The sequence below is a fragment of the Trichosurus vulpecula genome, chromosome 1 (genome assembly GCF_011100635.1).
Source record: "Trichosurus vulpecula isolate mTriVul1 chromosome 1, mTriVul1.pri, whole genome shotgun sequence".
In the NCBI taxonomy this organism is placed as follows: Eukaryota; Metazoa; Chordata; class Mammalia; order Diprotodontia; family Phalangeridae; genus Trichosurus; species Trichosurus vulpecula.
Window position 1 is genome coordinate 151356787 of NC_050573.1, and position 20500 is coordinate 151377286.

The 20500-nt window shown below is 38.0% G+C and overlaps 1 protein-coding gene across 3 annotated transcripts in view; it reads left to right on the forward strand.

Moving 5' to 3' along the window:
- MTERF3 (mitochondrial transcription termination factor 3) overlaps nt 1–20500 on the forward strand; it is a 50378-nt gene that overhangs the window by 20022 nt on the left and 9856 nt on the right. For all 3 annotated transcript variants that reach the window (XM_036742245.1, XM_036742246.1, XM_036742248.1), the window contains exons 3-6: nt 92–244; nt 2405–2594; nt 15381–15528; nt 19134–19205. In XM_036742245.1, coding sequence (XP_036598140.1) covers nt 92–244; nt 2405–2594; nt 15381–15528; nt 19134–19205 — 563 coding nt within the window. The remainder of the gene's footprint in view (nt 1–91; nt 245–2404; nt 2595–15380; nt 15529–19133; nt 19206–20500) is intronic.

Consider the following 20500-nt stretch of genomic DNA (forward strand, 5'->3'; position numbering starts at 1 on the left):
AAGCATACACACTGAGAGAACTTAACTTAATTCTACTGAGAGAACTTAACTTTATCCTTTCCTTGCCCATGTCTACAATGATGACGTCAAGAACTGGAGGATGTGCCCCCAATCTCTCCACTGCAGCAGATTTCTGAGGAGGATGCTGTGCAGATTATTGCAGAACCTCCTCTGCCCCCAGCTTCATTCACACTTCAAGACTATGTGGATCGCTCTGAGACTCTGCAGAAGTTAGTGCTCCTCGGTAAGTGGTTGATCACGTATTGTTTTGAGCACCCTTTATATTGCTAGCTCCATTCTAGGAATGTGGTTCTTGTCCTCAGAAAGTTTATAAGACCTAGAGTAATTTATAGTTTTGTAAAGTGTGTGTGCTTGATATGCATTTAATGAGTATTAACACATCCCACTTAAAGTTTGGCTTCTACAATTTCACACAAAAATAGATTGCTAAGAACTTACACTTGAGGGTACTAATGGTACCATCGGTGTGGGTTATTGCTTCAGTGATGCAGTTTGCGAACCATTGCCTTCTCGTGTCTATATCCTCCCATAATCCTCAAGGGGAGTCCATCTGGTGTTCTCAGGTCTTTCCTCTAGGTATCTAAATATCATGTGGATGCCGAAGTTCCACTAGGTCTGTTTCTCTGATATCCCTTCCTCTAGCTTCAAGGCCAGCCCACCTCTTTTTCCAGTCATACGTCTTTAGGGTGATATCTTTTATGTTATTTTCCTGCTGGTGACCTAGCTGGTAACCTAGCATAGTGAAACTATGACTGAATCATTGGATAATATTTTGGGATGTCCTTATGCACATACCTCTAGGAATGATTGTATCAAGTGCTAATTACAGGTGAAAAAGAAATGGTTATTGCTGAGATGGTGAGGTAAAGCAAATCATTAATGAACACTGATGGCAGTACCTTAGTAAAATTCTGCCCTTTCAACCGAGATTAATTAAAGCTTTCCAGCATATCTCTGTTTTAGCACAGCTAGGGTCTGACAGCTCAGACTGAATGAAATACTTTAACATATAGAAAATTCAGTACTTTGTTAAAATTAAAGGCTGACCGAGTTGGCGATGACATTTAAGCTGTTATAAAGCATCCTCCACCCTCATTAATCATGGCTTTTTGGAACTAGCTTCCATCTTACTGAAGAACTGTTTAAGATCAAGGGAGGGCTTTTCTGTGGGAAGAATTTGTATTTGTTATTTATTTCTGTCAATCTTTTATTGTGGAAACCAGTGAAGAAATCGTAAAAGAATATAGTTGAGAGGAAAAGGCATAACTCATAATCCTGTTGCTATATAATGCGGCCTCATAGACTTCCTTTTTGAATATCAGGCCTTAAATAAGTACCACCATTTTCTTTTTAACTTGTTTGCTTCATTTTGAACACTGTCACCACCTTAGTTTAGAAATCATGGAATCCAAGATTTGGACTTCAGAGACCACCTGGTACAACCCTGAGCAGGAATCTCCTTTACAACATACCTTATGTGTGACCCAACCTCTTTTCAGTGTATTTTCAGTGATGGGGATTTTCAGTGATAGGGAGCTTAGCACCTGTCAGGGCAGCCCATTCAATTTTTGGTTAGCTCTGATTGTTAAGAAATTTTTCCTTGTCGGGCCAATATGCATCCCCTGTAGCTTCTCCCCTGTTGATTCTAGTTTTTCCAAATAAAACAAGTTTAGTCCTTCTCCCACAGTAGTGCCCTTGAAATATTTGCAGACGTGATGATAACCCCTGCTAAGTCGTCTTTTCTCTATGATAAACCTTTCACCTTCTTTCAGCTGATCCCACTCTTTTTTATTTTTTGGAGGGCAGAAGGCAAGACAATTGGTATTAAGTGACTTGCCCAAGGTCACACAGCTAGTACATATGTCACGTCTCTGAGGCTGGATTTGAAGCCAGGTCCTCCTGACTCCAGGGCTGGTGCTCTACTCATTGCGCCACCTAGCTGCCCCAGATTCCACTCTTAGAACATCGTCCTAAATGGCCTTCTTGGAACTGTCCAGAATGAGAGTATTTTCATTTGCCTATCCAAATTCTTTTCTGGATACAATGACAACTGAGTGAGACTGTAGTGTATTATTAGGAAGAAAACAGGATTTGAATCTGAAGACCTGGATTCAGGTACTGACATTACCGCTTACTGGTTTTTTGACTTTGGGCAAGTCACTTGAATACTCTGATTTCTCATTTCTAAAATGGAATTACTTAGGCTACCTTTACCTCCTAGAGTTAAAAAGCTCAAATGAGATGATACATTTAAGAACTTTGTAACTGTAAAATGTTATGCAAATATAAGTTACACTTTGTGTTATTGTAGGTGATACATAAAAATAAATGTCTAGATATGATACTTACTGAGTATTCGGCTAATGTGTATCGCTTGCTGCAGGGGTCAATTTATCCAAGCTGGAAAAACGCCCAGGTGCTGGTACTCTCCTTCTGAGACTGGATTTCAAAAACGACATACAAAAAATACTTCTATTTCTTAAGGATATTGGTGTGGAAGATAACCAATTAGGAGCATTCCTTACCAAAAACTATATTATTTTAGCTGAAGACTTGGAGAATCTAAAGACCAGGTAGGACTTTTGTAAAGTGACTGCTTTCACTAAATACCAAAGATGTGATTATGGGAGAAATATCATAGTTGTGAAAGTACTACTTGTTGTCTTTGTCTCATGGGGTTATTTTAAGGATCAAGTGAGGTAATGAATATGGAAACACTTGGAACACAATAGCAGATTGCAAGTGTGAGGTGTTGAGGTGGTTGTTGTTATGTCCCACTGAGATCTAAAATAAGCATCTGAAACAGAACTCATTTTGTTAACTACCAAACCCTCTCCTTTCCTCACACTATATTATTGTTCCCAGCAATAACAATTAATCTTAGTGCTTCCCTGACTCACAGCCTTGGAATAATCTCTACCCTCTTTTTTTCTTCAGTATTCTTAGGTCCATTCCTTCTCTTTTAAAAATGGCCCTAGAGTGTAATCATTTCTTGTCTAAGTAGTGCAGCTAATTCCTTAAAAGGTCATCTGTCTCCATCTTCTCCCCACAGTCCAAAATTATTTATTTATTTGTTTTTACCTATAAGAACTATCAGTTTTGTATAAAGTCTTGTAATTGGAAGGGCTCTGTTAGTCTATTCCCTTTATTATATCTAGCTTTGTGATTAAACCAATTCTTAGAGAATGAATGGTGATTCCTATTTAGTGTACTCTGAAATTCTTGGATCATGAAGCTGTGGGGAAATGGGGTCTTAAATTAGGCTTTTTATTTTCTCCTGGAATCAATATACATTTGTGGTCTAGATGGGAAGCTAGCACCAAATTTTAATGAATCTCAAAGACCCTTGCCTCAGATAGGGATTTTATTTTCCTTAATGGATTTAGAAAAAATAAAGATTTCTCTAAAATTTTTGTCTTAGATTTTCTCTGAATACTATTGGGCTGTGACATAAGGATTGATTTATGTTCCAACACAGGAGATATAAACACCTAGAGATGAATTTCAGTGTTAATACGTGCTTAAGATTTGCTCATTTCAGATATTTTGTCATCTCTCTACATTAATTTGAGTTGGGAGTTAGGTGCAAACAATTGGACTTGCCATTATAAATACATGTACGCAATCTAGAGGCAGGTAGGTGGCTTAATAGATAGAGCATTGGGCCTTGAGTGAGGAGGAACTGAGTTCATATCCACTTTTAGACATTTATTTAATAGGTGTGTAGCCCAAGACAAGTCACTTAACCTCTTTCTGCCTCAGTTTCCTTTCTGTAAAATGGGGATAATAAAAGTACCCTACCTCTTAAGGATAAAGTGAGATAATTTTGTAAAGTACTTTGCAAACCTGAAAGTGCTATGTAAATGCTAGCTATTATTATTACTTTTATAGTTATATATTCTTCAAGGGAAAAGGGAAGTCTCCGTATGCTTTACTTAAAGAAATTTAAAAGGAATCCGTTTTGTCTGCTTTTCATTTACTCAGTAAGCAGTTATGAAGCACCTGCTGTTCCAAGCACTGTGTCCGGTTCTTGGGATACGAAGACAGATTGAACAGGCCTTGCTTGCAAGGAGGTTATGTTCTTTTGGAAGGAAAACATAATGTATGTAGGTAAATATATACAAAATACAAAGTAATTTATAGGGAGAGGGCACCTACAACTAGACGTTGGGTTTAGGCCTCAGAGTAAAAGGAAGCTGGAGATTCTAAGATACAGAGTGAAGAGGAATATAATGCAGGCAGGGGAGTCAACCCATGCAAAGAATGGAGATGGAGCACAGAACGTTTATGTAGAGAACAGCAAGGAGGCCAGTTTGACTGACGTGTGGAACATATGAATGGAAGTAATGTGCGGTCAGCCTGAGAAGGTAGGCTGAGATTGCCTTGGAGAGGGGACTTGAAGGATCAAACAGGGATTATGTAATTTCTCGCAGAGGCAGGTTGTTGCCAGTGAAGCCACTTGAATAGGGGAGCGCTGTGGTCAGTATGTATTCTAGGACTATTACTTTGACAGTTGTATGAAAACAGATTAGAGAAGGAAGAGCTTGGCTTCAGGGAGACCAATTAGGAACTTGTAGTGATCCAAGTGAGGGGTATTGAGAACCTGAGCTAGGGTAGTGGTCATGTAAGAGGAGAGAAGGGTATAGGTGGAAATAAGTTGTGAATCACCAAGATTTGGCTCCTGATTGGATAGGAGGGTAAGGGAGAAGAGAGAGTTGAGGATAATACCTGGGTTAGAAATTTGGACAACTGAAATGATGATGGTGCCCTCAATAGAAATAGGACATATGGGAGGAGAAATAATAATTTTGTATTGGACATCTTGAGTTTGAAATACCTATGGACATCCATTTGAAAATATTCAGTAAGTAGTTAATAATGCAGGATTGGTTTAAAGGGGAAGAGACTAGGGGAAGGATAGATGTTTAACTGTACCATAGTCATGTCACAACATTTAGAGCTGAAAAGGACTTTCTAAAGGCCATCTTGTCCAATCCCCTCATTTTATAGATGAGATAACTCACTGAGGGAGGGAAACAGGAAGGAAGGATTTATTCAGCACTTGCTGTGTGCCAGGCACCATGCTAAACGCTTTACAATTATTATTTCATTTGGTCCTCACAACAATCCTGGGAGGTCAGTGCTATTAATGTCCCCATTTTGCAGTTGAAGAAACTGAGGCAAATAGGTGAAGTGACTTGCTCAGTCACGCAGCTAGGAATGTCTGAGGGCAGAGGTCTTCCTGGCTGTAGGCCTAGGGCTGTTGGCTGCCTTGAGGATGTTCAGGTGACTTGTACAAAGCCACACAGTAAGGAATGACAGAATCAGGAATTTGAACCTATTCTACCCACCCCATCCACATCCATTGCTCTTTTCCATACAGTGTACTTACTTCTAACCCAGATGTTAACCTGATCATCTCAGGTTATGTCATAGGATTTTGAATTGGGTGGAACCTTGGAGATCATTTAGTCCAATCCCCCTCATATCTCCAGAGATGTGAAATGAATTGTCTAAGGTGGCAAGCCAGTAGTAGAGCCATAATTAGAACTAAATTCTGCTGATTCCTAATCCATTATTTTACTATATGCTTGTTCTCCTTCCAAACTTAGTTCCAGGGTGATGGCTCCATTGCTATCTAAACATTGCACTAGAGATCTTCCTCTGCTTAAAATAGCAGCTGGTAATTTCTTGACTTGCCTAATAATTTCAACTTTCTGAAAATAGAGGAATAAGATTTTATAACTGGAGAGGACCTTAGAGATCATGTTTTCCAATCCCCTCATTTTATAGAAAACTGGGGCTCACAGTTGGTGCTGGGGATGCCAAGACAAAATGAAACAATGAGCTTACATTCCATTGGGTGAGATAGCATCCTTATAAATACACAAAAAGTAATTGAAGGGGGAGTGGTACCCAGGAAGGCAGTTGGGAAGTCCTCATATAGATAACAGTGTTTGAGGTGAGCTTTGGAAAAAAAACAACTAGGGACTTCAAGAGATGGAGATGAGGAGGAAGTGCATTGTGGGGACTGACAAACTGTGAAGGCACAGAGATGGAAGATGGGAGTGTGGTAGGTGATAGTACCTGTCAGGTACCAAACTTCAGCTCAGGTTCTCTTATTCCAAATTCAGTGCTTATTTCTTTATACCAGATGCATGGCTCACAATGCTTGCTGTACAAGTAAGGATAAGTATCTACATGATGTTGATTAATACCTTATGTTGTAATGGGGGAAAAGTACATATATATATAGAGAGAGAGAATATTTGTGAGATGAATACATGATAATTTGGGGAGGGATGATTTCATATCAAAGGAGGAACTTGAGCTGAGTTTTGAGGAAAACCAGGGATTCCAGGAGACTTTTCATCCTCTATAGTCATTGGGAAAAAAACGTGATAGAAAAGAAATTGAAGCATTTGGAAAGAATAAGGTGGAAGCTTTGTCCTTAATCTGTTTGTTAGATTGCAAACTTTGGGTTGTAAAAATTGTTTTTGTAAGCTTCAGGAGAGTAAGACCTGTGTCTGCTTCTTATTTACTTTAGGAATTTATAATTTCATTAATGTCAAGACATATCAATGGAGGTTATTTATGTACAACTTTGATAGCTACTGCAGCTAGAAAATTCAGCCTTGTGATGAGTGTTCCCAATTTAACTAGGTTTATTTTCAGGCAGTAGACATGCATTCTATCACGGTGTCCACACTGGGAATCATTCCAGCTTGTTAGAAGCTTCCAGTGCTTGCATTCCACTGGCATAGCCTTTAGAGTCACCTCTGTTCTGTGAGGAGACACCAGAATAGGACTTTAGCAGAAGCTAATCAGTCAAGAAGTGCTTACAATTATATGTCAGGCACTTTAAGTGCTAAGGATGCAGAGAAAAAGGAAAACCAATCCCTTCTCTGAAGGACCTGACACTCTAATGGGGCAGACACCATGTATATAATTAGGCACATATAAGATACATATGGAGTAGTAGAAGGTGAGATTAAAGGGGAAGAGAGCACTAGCAACTGGGTGGACTGGGAAAGGCCTCAAGGTAGAGGGGGCAATTAAGTCTTAAAAGAAGCCAGAGATTGTAAAAGTCAGAGGGAAGATATTCCAAGCATGGAAGTCAATAAGGCATGGGTACATGAAAGGGGGCAAGTCTGCCATTATGTCTGGACTATAGAATGAGGGAAATAAGCATTAAAAGACTGGAAAAATGGCAAGGGCTTAGGTAGCTAAAAGCTGCAAATGCCAGAGGACTTTATATCTGATCAAAAGGTAATAGGGAGTCATTGGAGTTTATTGAGTCGATTGGGGTAACAGTCAGATGTATGACTTAAGAAAATCACTTTGATGGTTGTGTAGAGGATGGATTAGAGGAGATAGATACTTGAATCAGGGAGTTCAATTAGAAGCCTATTACAGTAGTCCAGACTACAGGATAAGGGCTGAATTAGAGTGATGACCTTGTGGGTAGAGAGAAGAGGGGATGCATCTGAAAGATGTTGTAGAGAAAGAATAGACAAGATTTGGCAACTTATTTTTCCTTAAGATTAATTAGACATGCGTTGTTTTCAGAAGACAGGAATAATATTCAATGTGACCATAACAATTTATAAAAAGTAGTAGGGAGAGAGATAAGGTGGTCTATTTGGGGTCAGAAACCAAAGAGCTAAGTTCGGATGGGAAATGATTGATCTTAGGAGTCCTGTGGACAGTTTGTGTCAGTAATGTGCCGTCGTGAGAACAGCCTAAATGATACTTGGTTTTATTGAGTGTGCCATATTAAAGATTTTGCAGTCGCTGTATTAGTATTTAGATTATTGTGTCCATTTCTGTTCGGTTTCTCCATATCTTTTCTGAAGTATGATAGAGAAGGTCCAGAGAAGAGCATAAAAAATGAACACACGGGGTGCAAAAAAATTTGGTAACCAGCCTAGAGATAGGGAAGGCTTACGGTAAAGATTTGTGGTATAAAGGAAGATGCTGGAGAGTTTGTTTTCTTTGTCATGGAGGAACAATTTTTTTAATGTTTCTAAATTTTCTTTTCTTTTTAACTATTTTTTCTTTAAAATTTGTTTTCATTGTGAATTTAAATACAAAAAGACAAAAATTTCATGTACACAGCACAACATAAAAAGAGGATTCAATATAAAACTATGTATTTCCATTTCACACTGTTACCTTATTTTGAAAAACTATGTAATAAATACTATATATCTTTTTCAAAGCTATCCTGCTTTTCTGTTCTTCCTTCTAAGTTTTCTTTTATTTACTTTTAATTTTTTCTCCCTCTCTCCCCACCCTGCTCTAGAGAAGGTTACTATTAGACACATATGTATGTATGTATATATTACATATTATATGTTATATATATGTAAAACCATATTATACATGCTTCCATTCATCAGTTCTTTCTCTGGAAGTGGATAGCATTTTCTTTCATAGGTCCTTTGTAATCGATTTGAGTTTTTATAAAACTCAAATGACTTGGTCTTGTTCATTTCACTCTTTATTATTTCATTTAAGTCTTGCCATGTTTTTCTAAAATCCATCAACTCATCATTTCTTGTAGCACAGTAGTATTCCATCACAATCATCTACCTCAACTTGTTTAGCCATTCCCCAGTTGACAGGCATGCTCTCAATTTCCGTTTCTTTGCCACCACAAAGAGAGCTGCTGTAAACATTTTAGAATATCTAAGTTCTTTTCCATTTTCCCTAATCACCTTGGGAAACAGACATAGGACTAGTATTGCTAGGTCAAAGAGTAAGCTTAGTTTTATAACTCTTTGGACTTCATCCCAGTTGCTCTCCAAAATGGTTGGATCAGTTCACAATTCACCAACAGTGAAATAGTGTCCCAGTTTTTCCATATCCCCTCCAACATTTGTCACTTTCCCTTTCTATCACTTTAGCCAATCTGATAGGAGTAAGATGATATCTCAGAGTTGTTTTAATTGGCATTGCTCAAATCAATAGTAATTTAGAGCATTTTTTTATTTGACTATATATGATTTCCTCCAAAAACTGCCTGTTCATATCCGTCGACCGTTTATCAATTGGGGAATGAGTTGTATTCTTATAAATTTGAAAAAGCTCTTTATATATTTGAGATATGAGACTTTTATCTGTCGAACTGTCTATAAAGTTTTTCTCCTGATTTTGTATTCCTTCGAATCTTAGCTACATTGGTTTTATTTGTAAAAAAACCCTTTTAATTTAGAAATTATCCATTTAGAAATTATCTGTCATAGAAATTATCCATTTTATACCTCACAATGCTCCCTAGCTCTTGTTTATTTGTAAATTGTTCTCTTATCCATAAATCTGATAGGTATATATTCAATGTTCTTCTAGTTTTCTTATGATATCTTTCTTTATATCAAGGTCATGTATCCACTCTGACTTTATTATTGGTAAATGTTGTAAGATAATGGTATATGCCCAATTTCTGCCAGACTGTTTTCCAGCTTTCACAGCAGTACTTTTTTTTTTAACCAATTTTTTATCCCAAAAGTTTAGATTTTTACATTTGTCAAACACAAGGTTACTGTGATCATTTGCTACTGTGTATCATATGCCTGCTCTGTTCCACTGATCTACCTATTTCTTAGCCAGTACCAGATAGGCAGCAAGCTGCCTTATAGTATAATTTAAGATATAATACTACTAACCTTCCTTCCCATACATTTTTTTTCAGTATTTCCTTTTACATTCTTGACCTTTTGTTCTTCCAAATGAATTTTGTTTAATTTATTTTTTTAGCTCAGTAAAATAATTTTTTGGTAATTTAATTGGGATGGTATTGAATAATAGATTAATTTAGGTAAAATTGTCATTTTTATTATATTGACTCTGCTTACCCATAAACAATTAATATTTTTCCAGTTATTTAAACATGACTTTATTTGTATGAAAAGTGTTTTATAATTATGCTTATGTAGTTCCTGGGTTTGTTTTGGTAGGTATATTCCCAGGTATTTTATACTGTCTGTAGTTACTTTAAATGGGGTATTTCTTACTATCTCTTCTTGCAGGGTTTTGTTGGTGGTGGAAAAGCATGTGTCAAAATGTATGGCTTATTACAAATGAAAACAAAAAGCCTTGCTTTTTAAGATTGAGATATGCATGAGATGTGACTCTGCAATTGTGATATATAAGTTTTCATTAATAATGATAAAAAACACTTTTCAAAGAACAGCTACATGAAGTCGGTAGTCCACATGTTACCTCCTGCTATCCAAGTGAGAAAACTGAGCCACAAGAATTTTTATTCTTATAAACTTAATTGCACAGAAAACCATAATAAATATTAAACTTTGCAACTCAAAATTATCTTTGTATATAAACTGTTTACGTACTATTTTGTTTGCATTTTGTGTAAAATAATTTTATAAACACATTTCCATGCATTGACTTAATTGACATTCATAATGGCATGATATTCCATTTTGTTAATATATACCATGGTTTATTTAGTCTTCCCAGTATTATTGGGCATTTGGATTGTTTACAACATGTCAAATCATTTCAAATTTTGTTAATTTATACATGTGTGTATGTACATATGTATTGTTAAAGACTATTAAGGGGTCCCCTGAAATTGTCTTTTTGAGTTGCCAGATTTTCCATAAACACTGTACCCCTAAATGTGTCCAGGACAAAGCACTCCACCCACCTGTATTGGGAATCAAGATGGGCTCTTAGCACTTATTCAACCAAGTGCCCTTGAAGAGTTTGGCCTTTGCTTCCTTGATTAAATTAGGAGTCCTTGATGACGTCCTTGCCTCAAGAGAAAGCCTAGTTTACATGGGTTTGAGTTACATGTTTGTGACATCAGAGGCTTTTAGACCACGTGGGTTTAAGTCCCATTTTTTGTGATTTTAGGTCACGTGGGTGGGTCTCAACATGTGACTCACCTTTGACCCTGAACAAGATATATAAACCCAGAGGTTTCTCTTTTGGAGCTCTCAGCCACAGCAGGAGTGGTGTGTGACTCTAGGCAAGCCATTGTTATGAGCTCCCCGGCTTTGAAGAAAACCCAGATGTTGATGCTTCTCTGGTAACTGTATATTGTGATTTTGTCAGACAGAAATCTATCTGTTGATTCGTGTTCATTTGCCCTGTTTGTGTTTGCTCTGAAGCTCAGGGTGCTGGCTTTTCCCCCTGAGCTGAGTGAATAATATTTGTATGTTGGATTAAAGTAAGATTGTTAACTCTTTAACGTTGCTTTCCTTAATAAAGCAGATCAAAAGAACCTGGGCTTGCAGCATTCTTGTTGTTTGGCTCGTGTTGGTTTTTCATCCCCACAGCAGCAGTTGCAGGCTTCTTAAACTGTGGGTCACGACCTCATATGGGGTTTAAGTTTAGTGCAGTTCAAGAAGTGCTGAAGGGGTCAAGAGTGGAAAAAAGTTTAAGAAGCCCTGGTCTGGTGATTCCCAAGGGAAAAGAAAGTACTTTTGCCATTGTAGAGGGAGAAATGCACCCAGGGATGTAGAAATCCCAAACCAAAATTCCCAAGACAAGGCTGCCTGGAATGAATTCGCAGACCCAAGCGTTCTTTAAGTCAAGGAGGCAAAGATTTATTACTCTTTAAGTAAATAAAGCAGGCAAGAGTTCTTAGAGAACCTGCAACCATACAGGGCTACAGGCAAAGTTTAAGTACGAGATTTAGGGATGAAACCTGTCAATTAGGTGTTTTGGGGTGGGATCAGAGAGTGGTCAGGGCGTGATTTGGGGTTGGTCAGTTCTTAAAGGAACATGCACTTTTTGTATTTACTGCACAGGTATCTTACCCAGAGTTCACTGGGAAATAGCCCAAAGTGGGGTCTACCCGGGGGTGTGGTTTTGCCTGTGAAATGTCACTAAGTCACCAGGAGTTCAGGGCTAGCTGGAGATACTGGCTAGGTTCCATCAAGTGCCTTGTTAGTCAAGATTAATGTAAGGGAGTATACATTTGAACTATGTCTACGATATATGTTAGACTCAGTTTATGGTCAGTTATCAACACCTGGGAATCAAACTATAATTGGGCATAGCTGCTTACTAAGGAAGAAGCAGAGATAATTTTGGGGCACACTGCCCTTTAGCTAGAGAGGCTGCCTGGGAAAGAATATGTTTGAGAACTAGATGTGTTCTGAAATTGGAATACTGCCACAGGCACAGGCACCCAGGCAGAGGTTAAGGGGAAATGTGATGTTAGAATTAGGGTCCAAGCACAAGCACCCCATCACCATCACCTTGATCCTCCCCTTTGGAAGGGGTTTTGTTCTTTTCCTGCCTTTACTGTACTTTTTCCTCTTCTATGCTATGCCACTTTAGGTGGAGATTCCTGGTATCTCTCCTCCTTCCTTTGTGCTGCTGTCATAAAAATGCAGACTTTTGTATGGATTATGAACTCTTTGGGTTCCACATGCATGTTCATTTCTCTTGTGACAAACCTAGTTTTCACATAAGTTTCACAAGGTTTTGACTGCCTCTTGACAGTATATGTCTGTATGTATGTGTATATGTACATGTACATACACGTGTGTAAATATGTATATTTATACACATACAACAATGTGTATATATATATGTATATATAACCTTAAAGTCATATGACTTTGTATTACTTTCCATAATAATGAATCTTGTCGTTTTCCCCCTTTCAATGATTTGCTATTTTATTTCTTCATGTGTCTGTTGATCTCCTTTGATTACTTACCCAATGAAAACTGGGTATTGATTTTAAAAAATTATATTTGTATCTCTTCATAGATTTGGATAGTAAGCTTTATCTGCTAGTATTTTTAACATACATCTCTTCCTATGTTGTTACTTGGCTCTTAATAATTTATTACACATTATGTGAGCAAAAACATAACATAGCTTGCTATGTTTGCTTCTCTTAGAAGCAGTCAGAACTGAGTCTTTTCTTTAGGAGTCAGAAATTTATTTCCCATCCCTTCCTGGGATCAGTATGTTATACTGATTTGGTTTCATTTTGGATTCAAGCTAATTCTCTGTACTGATATTCTCAGTGTCATAACAATATTTTAGTGAATTGGCATTCCTTTTACTTTTTTTCATTAATTTCTGGCTTCTCATATGGTAAGTTCTTATAACAAGAAGCAGGATTGCCATGGTGGCAAGGGAAGAAACAGAATTGAGACCTGGCACTGACATGTGGCTTTTGGGAAGTCATTTTAACTGCTTTCCACTTTTGTCTTACAGGTGTAAAATTAGGATACTATTTGTAGAACTTACATGAAACTCTCATGAGATAATAAAGTGTAATATAAATGGTATCTTGGAAGTTTGAATCTATTTCTGGAATTTCTAATCCATTGATCATTTTTTCTCTTTTTAACTAAAGACTAACTTTAGACTAGGGCTGTTGAGATCAGGGAACCATAGGTTAAGGTTTGGGGTGCTTGAGATCCCAAAATACTGAGATGCCAGCTCCTGCTTGAATGAATTTGACTCAAGCCTTCTTACAGCCAAAGAGAAAAACAAAGTTTATTAAAGATTCGCCATATTGGGTAGACTTTTAAGGAGCCTGAGCATTTGTGAGGCTTGTCAATAAAGCAGGCCAGAACAATCTGAGCTGAGCTAGATTGAATCTGAATGCCTTCCTGGAGGCAAGATGAGACTTATATACAGTAAGGCTGGGGGAGGGATCTAGGGGTGGTTCTGGGGTGATGGGAGGAGGGGTTTAGGGAGGGTCTTGAGGAGGAGTCTAGGGAGGATCTTGATGGGACTGGGGTCACTAGGGGTCAGACTCCAGGAATGGGATTAAGGGTGGGAAATATGAAGGCTACTTGGAGATGACAGACAATGGAGGGCTAGCCTAGTTTAAGGGTATAGATATTTTGATAGGATCAAGAGTGGGAACTAGCCAGACTAGGCTAAGGGCTAGGCTAAGTTAAGAGTAACAGAGATTTGGGTCTAGCAATAATGAAAGGCTTATGCAAAAGCCTCTTCCAGTAGGCAGATTCAAGGAGAGTTCAAGGGGGCTCCCAGAGCCTATACCCCGTCAGGGCCTTTTTTTTTTCTAAACAAACGTTATATTTTTGTCCCACAAAATTAGTCACTTTGGGAAGATGCAGGCTTATTTCCAATATATTGCCATTGTTCAAAACACTTTGGAAACTGCCTTCAGAATCTTTGTTAGCCTTTCAAATAACCTCACTGACAACATCTTCGTTTTGGTGCTGTAGATTTGACTCTGAAACACCCGGTGGCCAGTTTAGGTTCTTTGTAAGGAAGAACTTCCCAGCAGCTTGGGCTATGCAGAAGTGGAAAGGGCCTCCTCGTAGGAGCAGGCTCTCCCTCCCTGAAGACAAGTACTTGAAGCAAAGGCTGCACAGCTTCTTGTTCTGTTGTACAGGGGATTCTTGGCATGTAAAAGATAGGACTGAACTAGCTGACCTCTGAAGTCCCTTCCAATTCTGAGTCTATGGAAATAAGCCTGGATGTATTCAGACTCATCACTGATCAAAAATGAGTTATCACTGATCTTCTTTTGTTACTTGTAAACTGGCTCTAAAGGTGATACTAAAAGAAGGATTTAAAACAACAACACATTTTGAGCAACATATTACCTTGGCAGTAAGTATACAAGTGACTGCTTTGAAAGTGACAGCATTCATTTATATTTTATACGTTCTGGTTCTGGTGTGGTTAATAAAGAGCCAGGCATGCTATTTTTCATCACAACTTATAGATAAATATGACTGGAATCTTGATCAAAAAATTTGCAAATAATTATTTTCCTGGTTTGATAGTACAATAGTATTTTTTTTCTTTTTAAATTGTGGCCAAAATGTTAAAAGGCTTGTAAAAAATTCCTGTTCAGTCAGTACTAAAATGGTGACATTTTTTCCTTCCAGTAACAATTAAGCACAAGGTCTGTCTTTGCCTGAGAAATTCTAAATGACTTTTGAAGAAAGAAATACCAATGCAGATAACAAAGATAAAGAATGAATAACATATCTTTTATCTCAATGACATAGTGTTCCTTTGTGTGGGTGATGTAATTTCTGGTAGTTACATTGATAATCCATTTAACTTTTTTTTAAAATGAGTAATGAGGAAAAAAAATAAAATGAATAAATCCAGAAAACTCAGAACTTTTTGTCTTCACCATTCACTGTGGGTGTTGTGGTGGTACTTGTAGAATTAAGCCAAGATTTTGTTTTGTTTTGTTTTTATCTTGGCTAACATTAAAACAGCTGTCACTTTCTTTATGTTCATTCATTCTGTGCATTCAATAAATATTACTACCTGTTAAAGAATTAAATGAAACCAGTATACTAACAGTAAATTTTCTCTCTCTGATACAAACATACACAAATATGTTTATATTTATGTTTATCACATAGGGTGGCTTACCTCGAATCAAAAAAATTCAGTAAGACAGACATCTCACGGATGGTTGTAAATGCGCCATATTTGCTGAGTTTTCCAGTGGATAGACTGGATAACAGATTGGGCTTTTTCCAGAAGGAACTTGGACTGAATGTGCAAAAGGTAAAGGGAAAAAAATATTTAAATGTTCATATCAATTATATATAGGAACCTATCTTTGCTCCAGTAATATTTGTAGACTTAGAGAATCATTCGACTCTTGCCTAGAAAATATCAGCTACTTTACCTACCTGTTCATATAAGTAGAATGCAACTTGAAAATGTAAAGCCATGACAGAGAGATTAATTTATTTTGAAGGAAGAATGCATGTAGACAAAATTTAAAAATCAGTTTGGCAGAACAGACTGTGTTTGTGTGTACAGATATAGCTATATCTTGGCCTTTCTATTTGTATCTCTCAATTTCTCACAGATAGGATAATTAAATCACATTTCAAATTGTTACTGAGGTCCAAGAGGGGAAAAAATTATAATGATATTCATATGTACAAAGTGCATGTTTAATAATAGCAAAACCTTTGAAACTGCCCCAGTGCCCAGCAATAGAAAAATGGCTAAGCAAACCATTATCTCTTTGCACCATTGAGTGCTATATAGCTCTCAAAAATGGTATCTAAACTGTGCTGATGCTTAGAAATGTGTATATAATCTTAGGTAAAAAAGTCAAACCCAGACTGATTGCTGATTATAATCATATCAGAATGGATGTATGTACATCAAGTTTAAACACTGAGATTAGTTTCCAAAAGAATCACACTCTAAAGAGATCTAAGGGGACAACAAGAATCTCTTCTACAACATAACCAACAAATGGATTTCATAGCCCCTGCTTGGACTTCCAGTGAGGGGGAACACAGTACCTTCTTTGGGCCTTGCCCATCTGCTGTGCTCCTTTCTCCCTTCCCAAGTACTACTGCCATGAACTGAACATAGAAACAATTCCTTCTTTATGTGTGTTCTCCCAGTTAGAATGTGAACTCCTTGAGAACAGGCTGTGTTTTGATTTTCTGTTTGTATTCCTAGTGCTTGGCACCGTGCTTGCACGGTAAATGTTTAATAAATACTTTTCCATTCCATAGTTTTCTTATTATATTATTTTTCTTTTCCTTTTTTTCCCTTTTATTTATTTATTTAATGTTTTTAGTTTTCAGCACTGATTTTCACAAGAGTTTGAGTTACAAATTTTCTCCCCATTTCTACCCTGCCCCCCACTCCAAGATGGCGTATATTCTGGTTGCCCTGTTCCCCAGTCAGCCCTCCCTTCTGTCACCTCACTCCTCACCCCCATCCCGTTTTCCCTTACTTTCTTATAGGGCAAGATAAATTTCTATGCCCTGTTGCCTTTACATCTTATTTCCTAGTTGCATGCAAAAACTTTTTTTTTGAACATCTTCTTTTAAAACTTTGAGTTCCAAATTCTCTCACCTTTTCCCTACCCACCCACCCTCCCTAAGAAGGCAAGCAATTAACATAGGCCACATATGTATCATTATGCAGAACCCTTCCACAATACTCATGCTGTGAAAGACTAACTATATTTTGCTTCTTCCTCCCTTTATCCAATTTTCTCCCTCTCTCAATATATTCCTCTCATCCCTTAATTTGATTATATTTTTTTAGATATCATCCCTTCATATTCAGCTCACCCTGTGCCCTCTGTCTATATATATAAATATATTCCCTTCAGCTACCCTAATATTGACGTCTCATGAATTATACACATCATCTTTCCATGTAGGAATGTAAACAAAACAGTTCAACTTTAGTAAGTCCCTTGTGATTTCTCTTTCTTGCTTCTTGTGTTTCAAAGTCAAATTTTCTATTCAGCTCTGGTCTTTTCACTGAGAAAGCTTGAAAGTCCTCTATTTTATTGAAAACCCATATTTTGCCTTGGAGTATGATACTCAGTTTTGCCGGGTAGGTTATTCTTGGATTTAATCCTAGCTCAATTGACCTCCAGAGTATCGTATTCCAAGCCTTTTGATCCCTTAATGTAGGAGCTGCTAGATCTTGTGTTATTCTGATTGTGTTTCCACAGTATTCAAATTGTTTCCTTCTGGCTGTTTGCAGTATTTTCTCCTTGATCTGGGAGCTCTGGAATTTGGCAACAATATTTCTAGGAATTCTCTTTTTGAGGAGGCGATCTGTGGTTTCTTTCAATTTCTATTTTACCCTCTGGCTCTAGAATATCAGGGCAGTTCTCCTTGATAATTTTTTGAAAGATGATGTCTAGACTCTTTTTTTGATCATGGCTTTCAGGTAGTCCAATAATTTTTAAATTCTCTCTCCTGGATCTATTTTCCAGGTCAGTGGTTTTTCCAGTGAGACATTTGACATTGTCTTCCATTTTTTCATTTATTTGGTTCTGTTTTATAATATCTTGATTTCTCATAAAGTCACTAGCTTCCACTTGCTCCGGTCTCATTTTTAAGGTAGTATTTTCTTCAGTGGTTTTTTGGACTTCCCTTTCCATTTGGCTAATTCTGCCTTTCAAGGCATTCTTCTCCTCATTGGCTTTTTGGAGCTCTTTCACCATTTGAGTTAGTCTATTTTTTAAGGTGTTATTTTCTTCAGTATTTTTTGGTGTGTCCTTTAGCAAGTCATTGACTTGTTTTTCATGGTTTACTTGTATCATTCTCATTTCTCTTCCCAATTTTTCCTCTACTTCTCGAACTTGCTTTTCCAAATCCTTTTTGAGCTCTTCCATGGCCTGAGACCAGTTCATGTTTTTCTTGGAGGCTTTTGATGTAGGCTCTTTGACTTTGTTGACTTCTTCTGGCTATATGTTTTGGTCTTCTTTGTCACCAAAGAAAGATTCCAAAGTCTGAGTCTGAATCTGAGTCCATTTTTGCTGCCTGGCCATGTTCCCAGCCAACTATTTGACCCTTGAGTTTTTCATTGGGGTATGACTGCTTGTAGAGTAGAGGGTACTTTGTTCCAAGCTTGAGGAGATGTGCTGTTGTTTTCAGAGCTGTTTCTCACAGCAAGCTCTGCCACACCAGCGCTCTTCCTCCCCCAAGAACCGCCAACCCAGATCTGAGCAGGCTGTGCACTCCTGCTCCGATTCGCCACTTAATGCCTCCCACCAGGTTGTCCTGGGGCTGGAAGCAACTGCAGCTGTAGTTCTGTAGCTGTACCACCTCCACTGTCCCTGGGGCAGTGGCTGAACCTCGAACTCCTTTCACTCTGTCCCCCACAGCTTTTCCCACTAATCTTCTCTGTTGTCTTTGGTGTTTGTGGGTTGAGGAGTCTGGTAACTGCCACAGCTCACTGATTTAGGGCACTAGGGCATGTTCCACCCGGCTCCTGGTCAGCATTGGTCCACGCTGAGCTCTGCTCCGCTCCGCTTCCAGCTCTGTGCATGATAGACCTTACCCAGTGACCATCCAGGCTGTCCTGGCCTGGAGCCCTGCTTCCCTTTGCTATTTTGTGGGTTCTGCAGTTCTAGAATTTGTTCAGAGCCATTTTTTATAGGTGTTTGGAGGGACCTGGTGGGGAGCTCATGCAAGTCCTTGCTTTCCAGCTGCCATCTTGGCTCCACCCTCCTCCTGAAAATCTATATTATTCTTCTATAAAGTTTTTTTAAGTTCATAATAATTTTAATAGTTTAACATGTCATTATTCATGCTAGAATAAATGGCAGATTTCTGAAACTCACTGAATTTTTGATGTATTGTGGTAATGGATTATTTTGTTTTTCACTCTAGACCAGAGATCTAGTTATTCGTCTTCCACGACTATTAACTGGAAGTCTTGAGCCTGTGAAAGAAAATATGAAGGTAAGGGTTTTTTCTCATATTTTTTCAAATAAGTCAATTTGCCTTAAATTATTTTAAAGGACTAACAGTTTGCCTACAGTCTTCTCTAAGACAAGTAGAGTTTTGAGACTTTATATTTTTGAAGCAATTGTAGCTTCTTGAAAAGTATTTCTGAAAGGATAGTTTTGTTTCATCTAGACCTCAAATCCCAGGCTGCCATCAGCATTTGGGAGCCTCCTTAAGTGGAGGTTCTAGAAAAAACCATCCAATTAGAGGGAGAGGCCATAGGGGTCTAGAGTGCTTCCAATGTGTGGATTCTAGGGCTGGAGAGTGGTTTCAGGATGAAGAGCTGTGTTGCACCGTAAATGAGGTCCAGAATGCATCTTAGAGAGGAACGAGCATGAGATCTAATTATAAGTCTCAGTTCTGCTTCTGACCATTGACTCTGTTCTGACACTCTGAGAAACCCAGATTTCTTTGTGAGATATCTCATCGCTAGCATGCTCTAGCTTCTCTTATATCTTGAGACACGATGGACTTGGAGGAAAAATCAGCATACTCTTTGATCTTGCCTGCTACTAAGATGCCCTTTATCTGCCACCAACTCAGCAGTCTCTTCTCCTTTGAGGTTCATTTCATCAGTTTATATCATCCTATTCAGATCTTTGCTGTGGCAGTCTGCTGGCATCTAGACTGCTCCATCCTTTCTCAAGGAGATGAGTACCTGGCTCGCAGCCTTCCTCACAACTCCAACCATTCATTCCCTTATTCTTGGTGACTTCCAACATTCTATCAGCCAGCCAGTCAATCAAGAAGAGTTTATTAAGCATCTTCTGGTGCCAGGCATTGTGCTTTGTGCTGGGAATATTTTTAAAAAATCACTGTGAAACAATCCTTGTCTTCTAGGAATTTTAGCTAGAGCAAGCAAAATGTACACAAATGGGCATATAAAAGGTAATTTAGAGAGAAGGGCATCAGCAGCTGGGGGGCTCAGGAAAAACGTCATGTAAGAGTGAAATGAGCAAAAGAACATCGTATACAGTAACAGCAATATTTTTTTAAGAACAACTTTGAGCGAATAAGTCATTTTGATTACTATTAATACCCACATTAGCTACAGAGGGCATATTAAGGAAGATGCTCTCTGTATCCAGAGAAGGAACTGATAAATAGAAGTATGTATAGAATGATTTTACATACATATGTATATTTGTGTCTAATGGTAGCCATCTCTAGGATAGGGGTTGGAAGAGGGAAGAAGAAAGAAATTTACATGATGACTTTATTATATATTTAAAAGGAATAGCAAGTTGTAC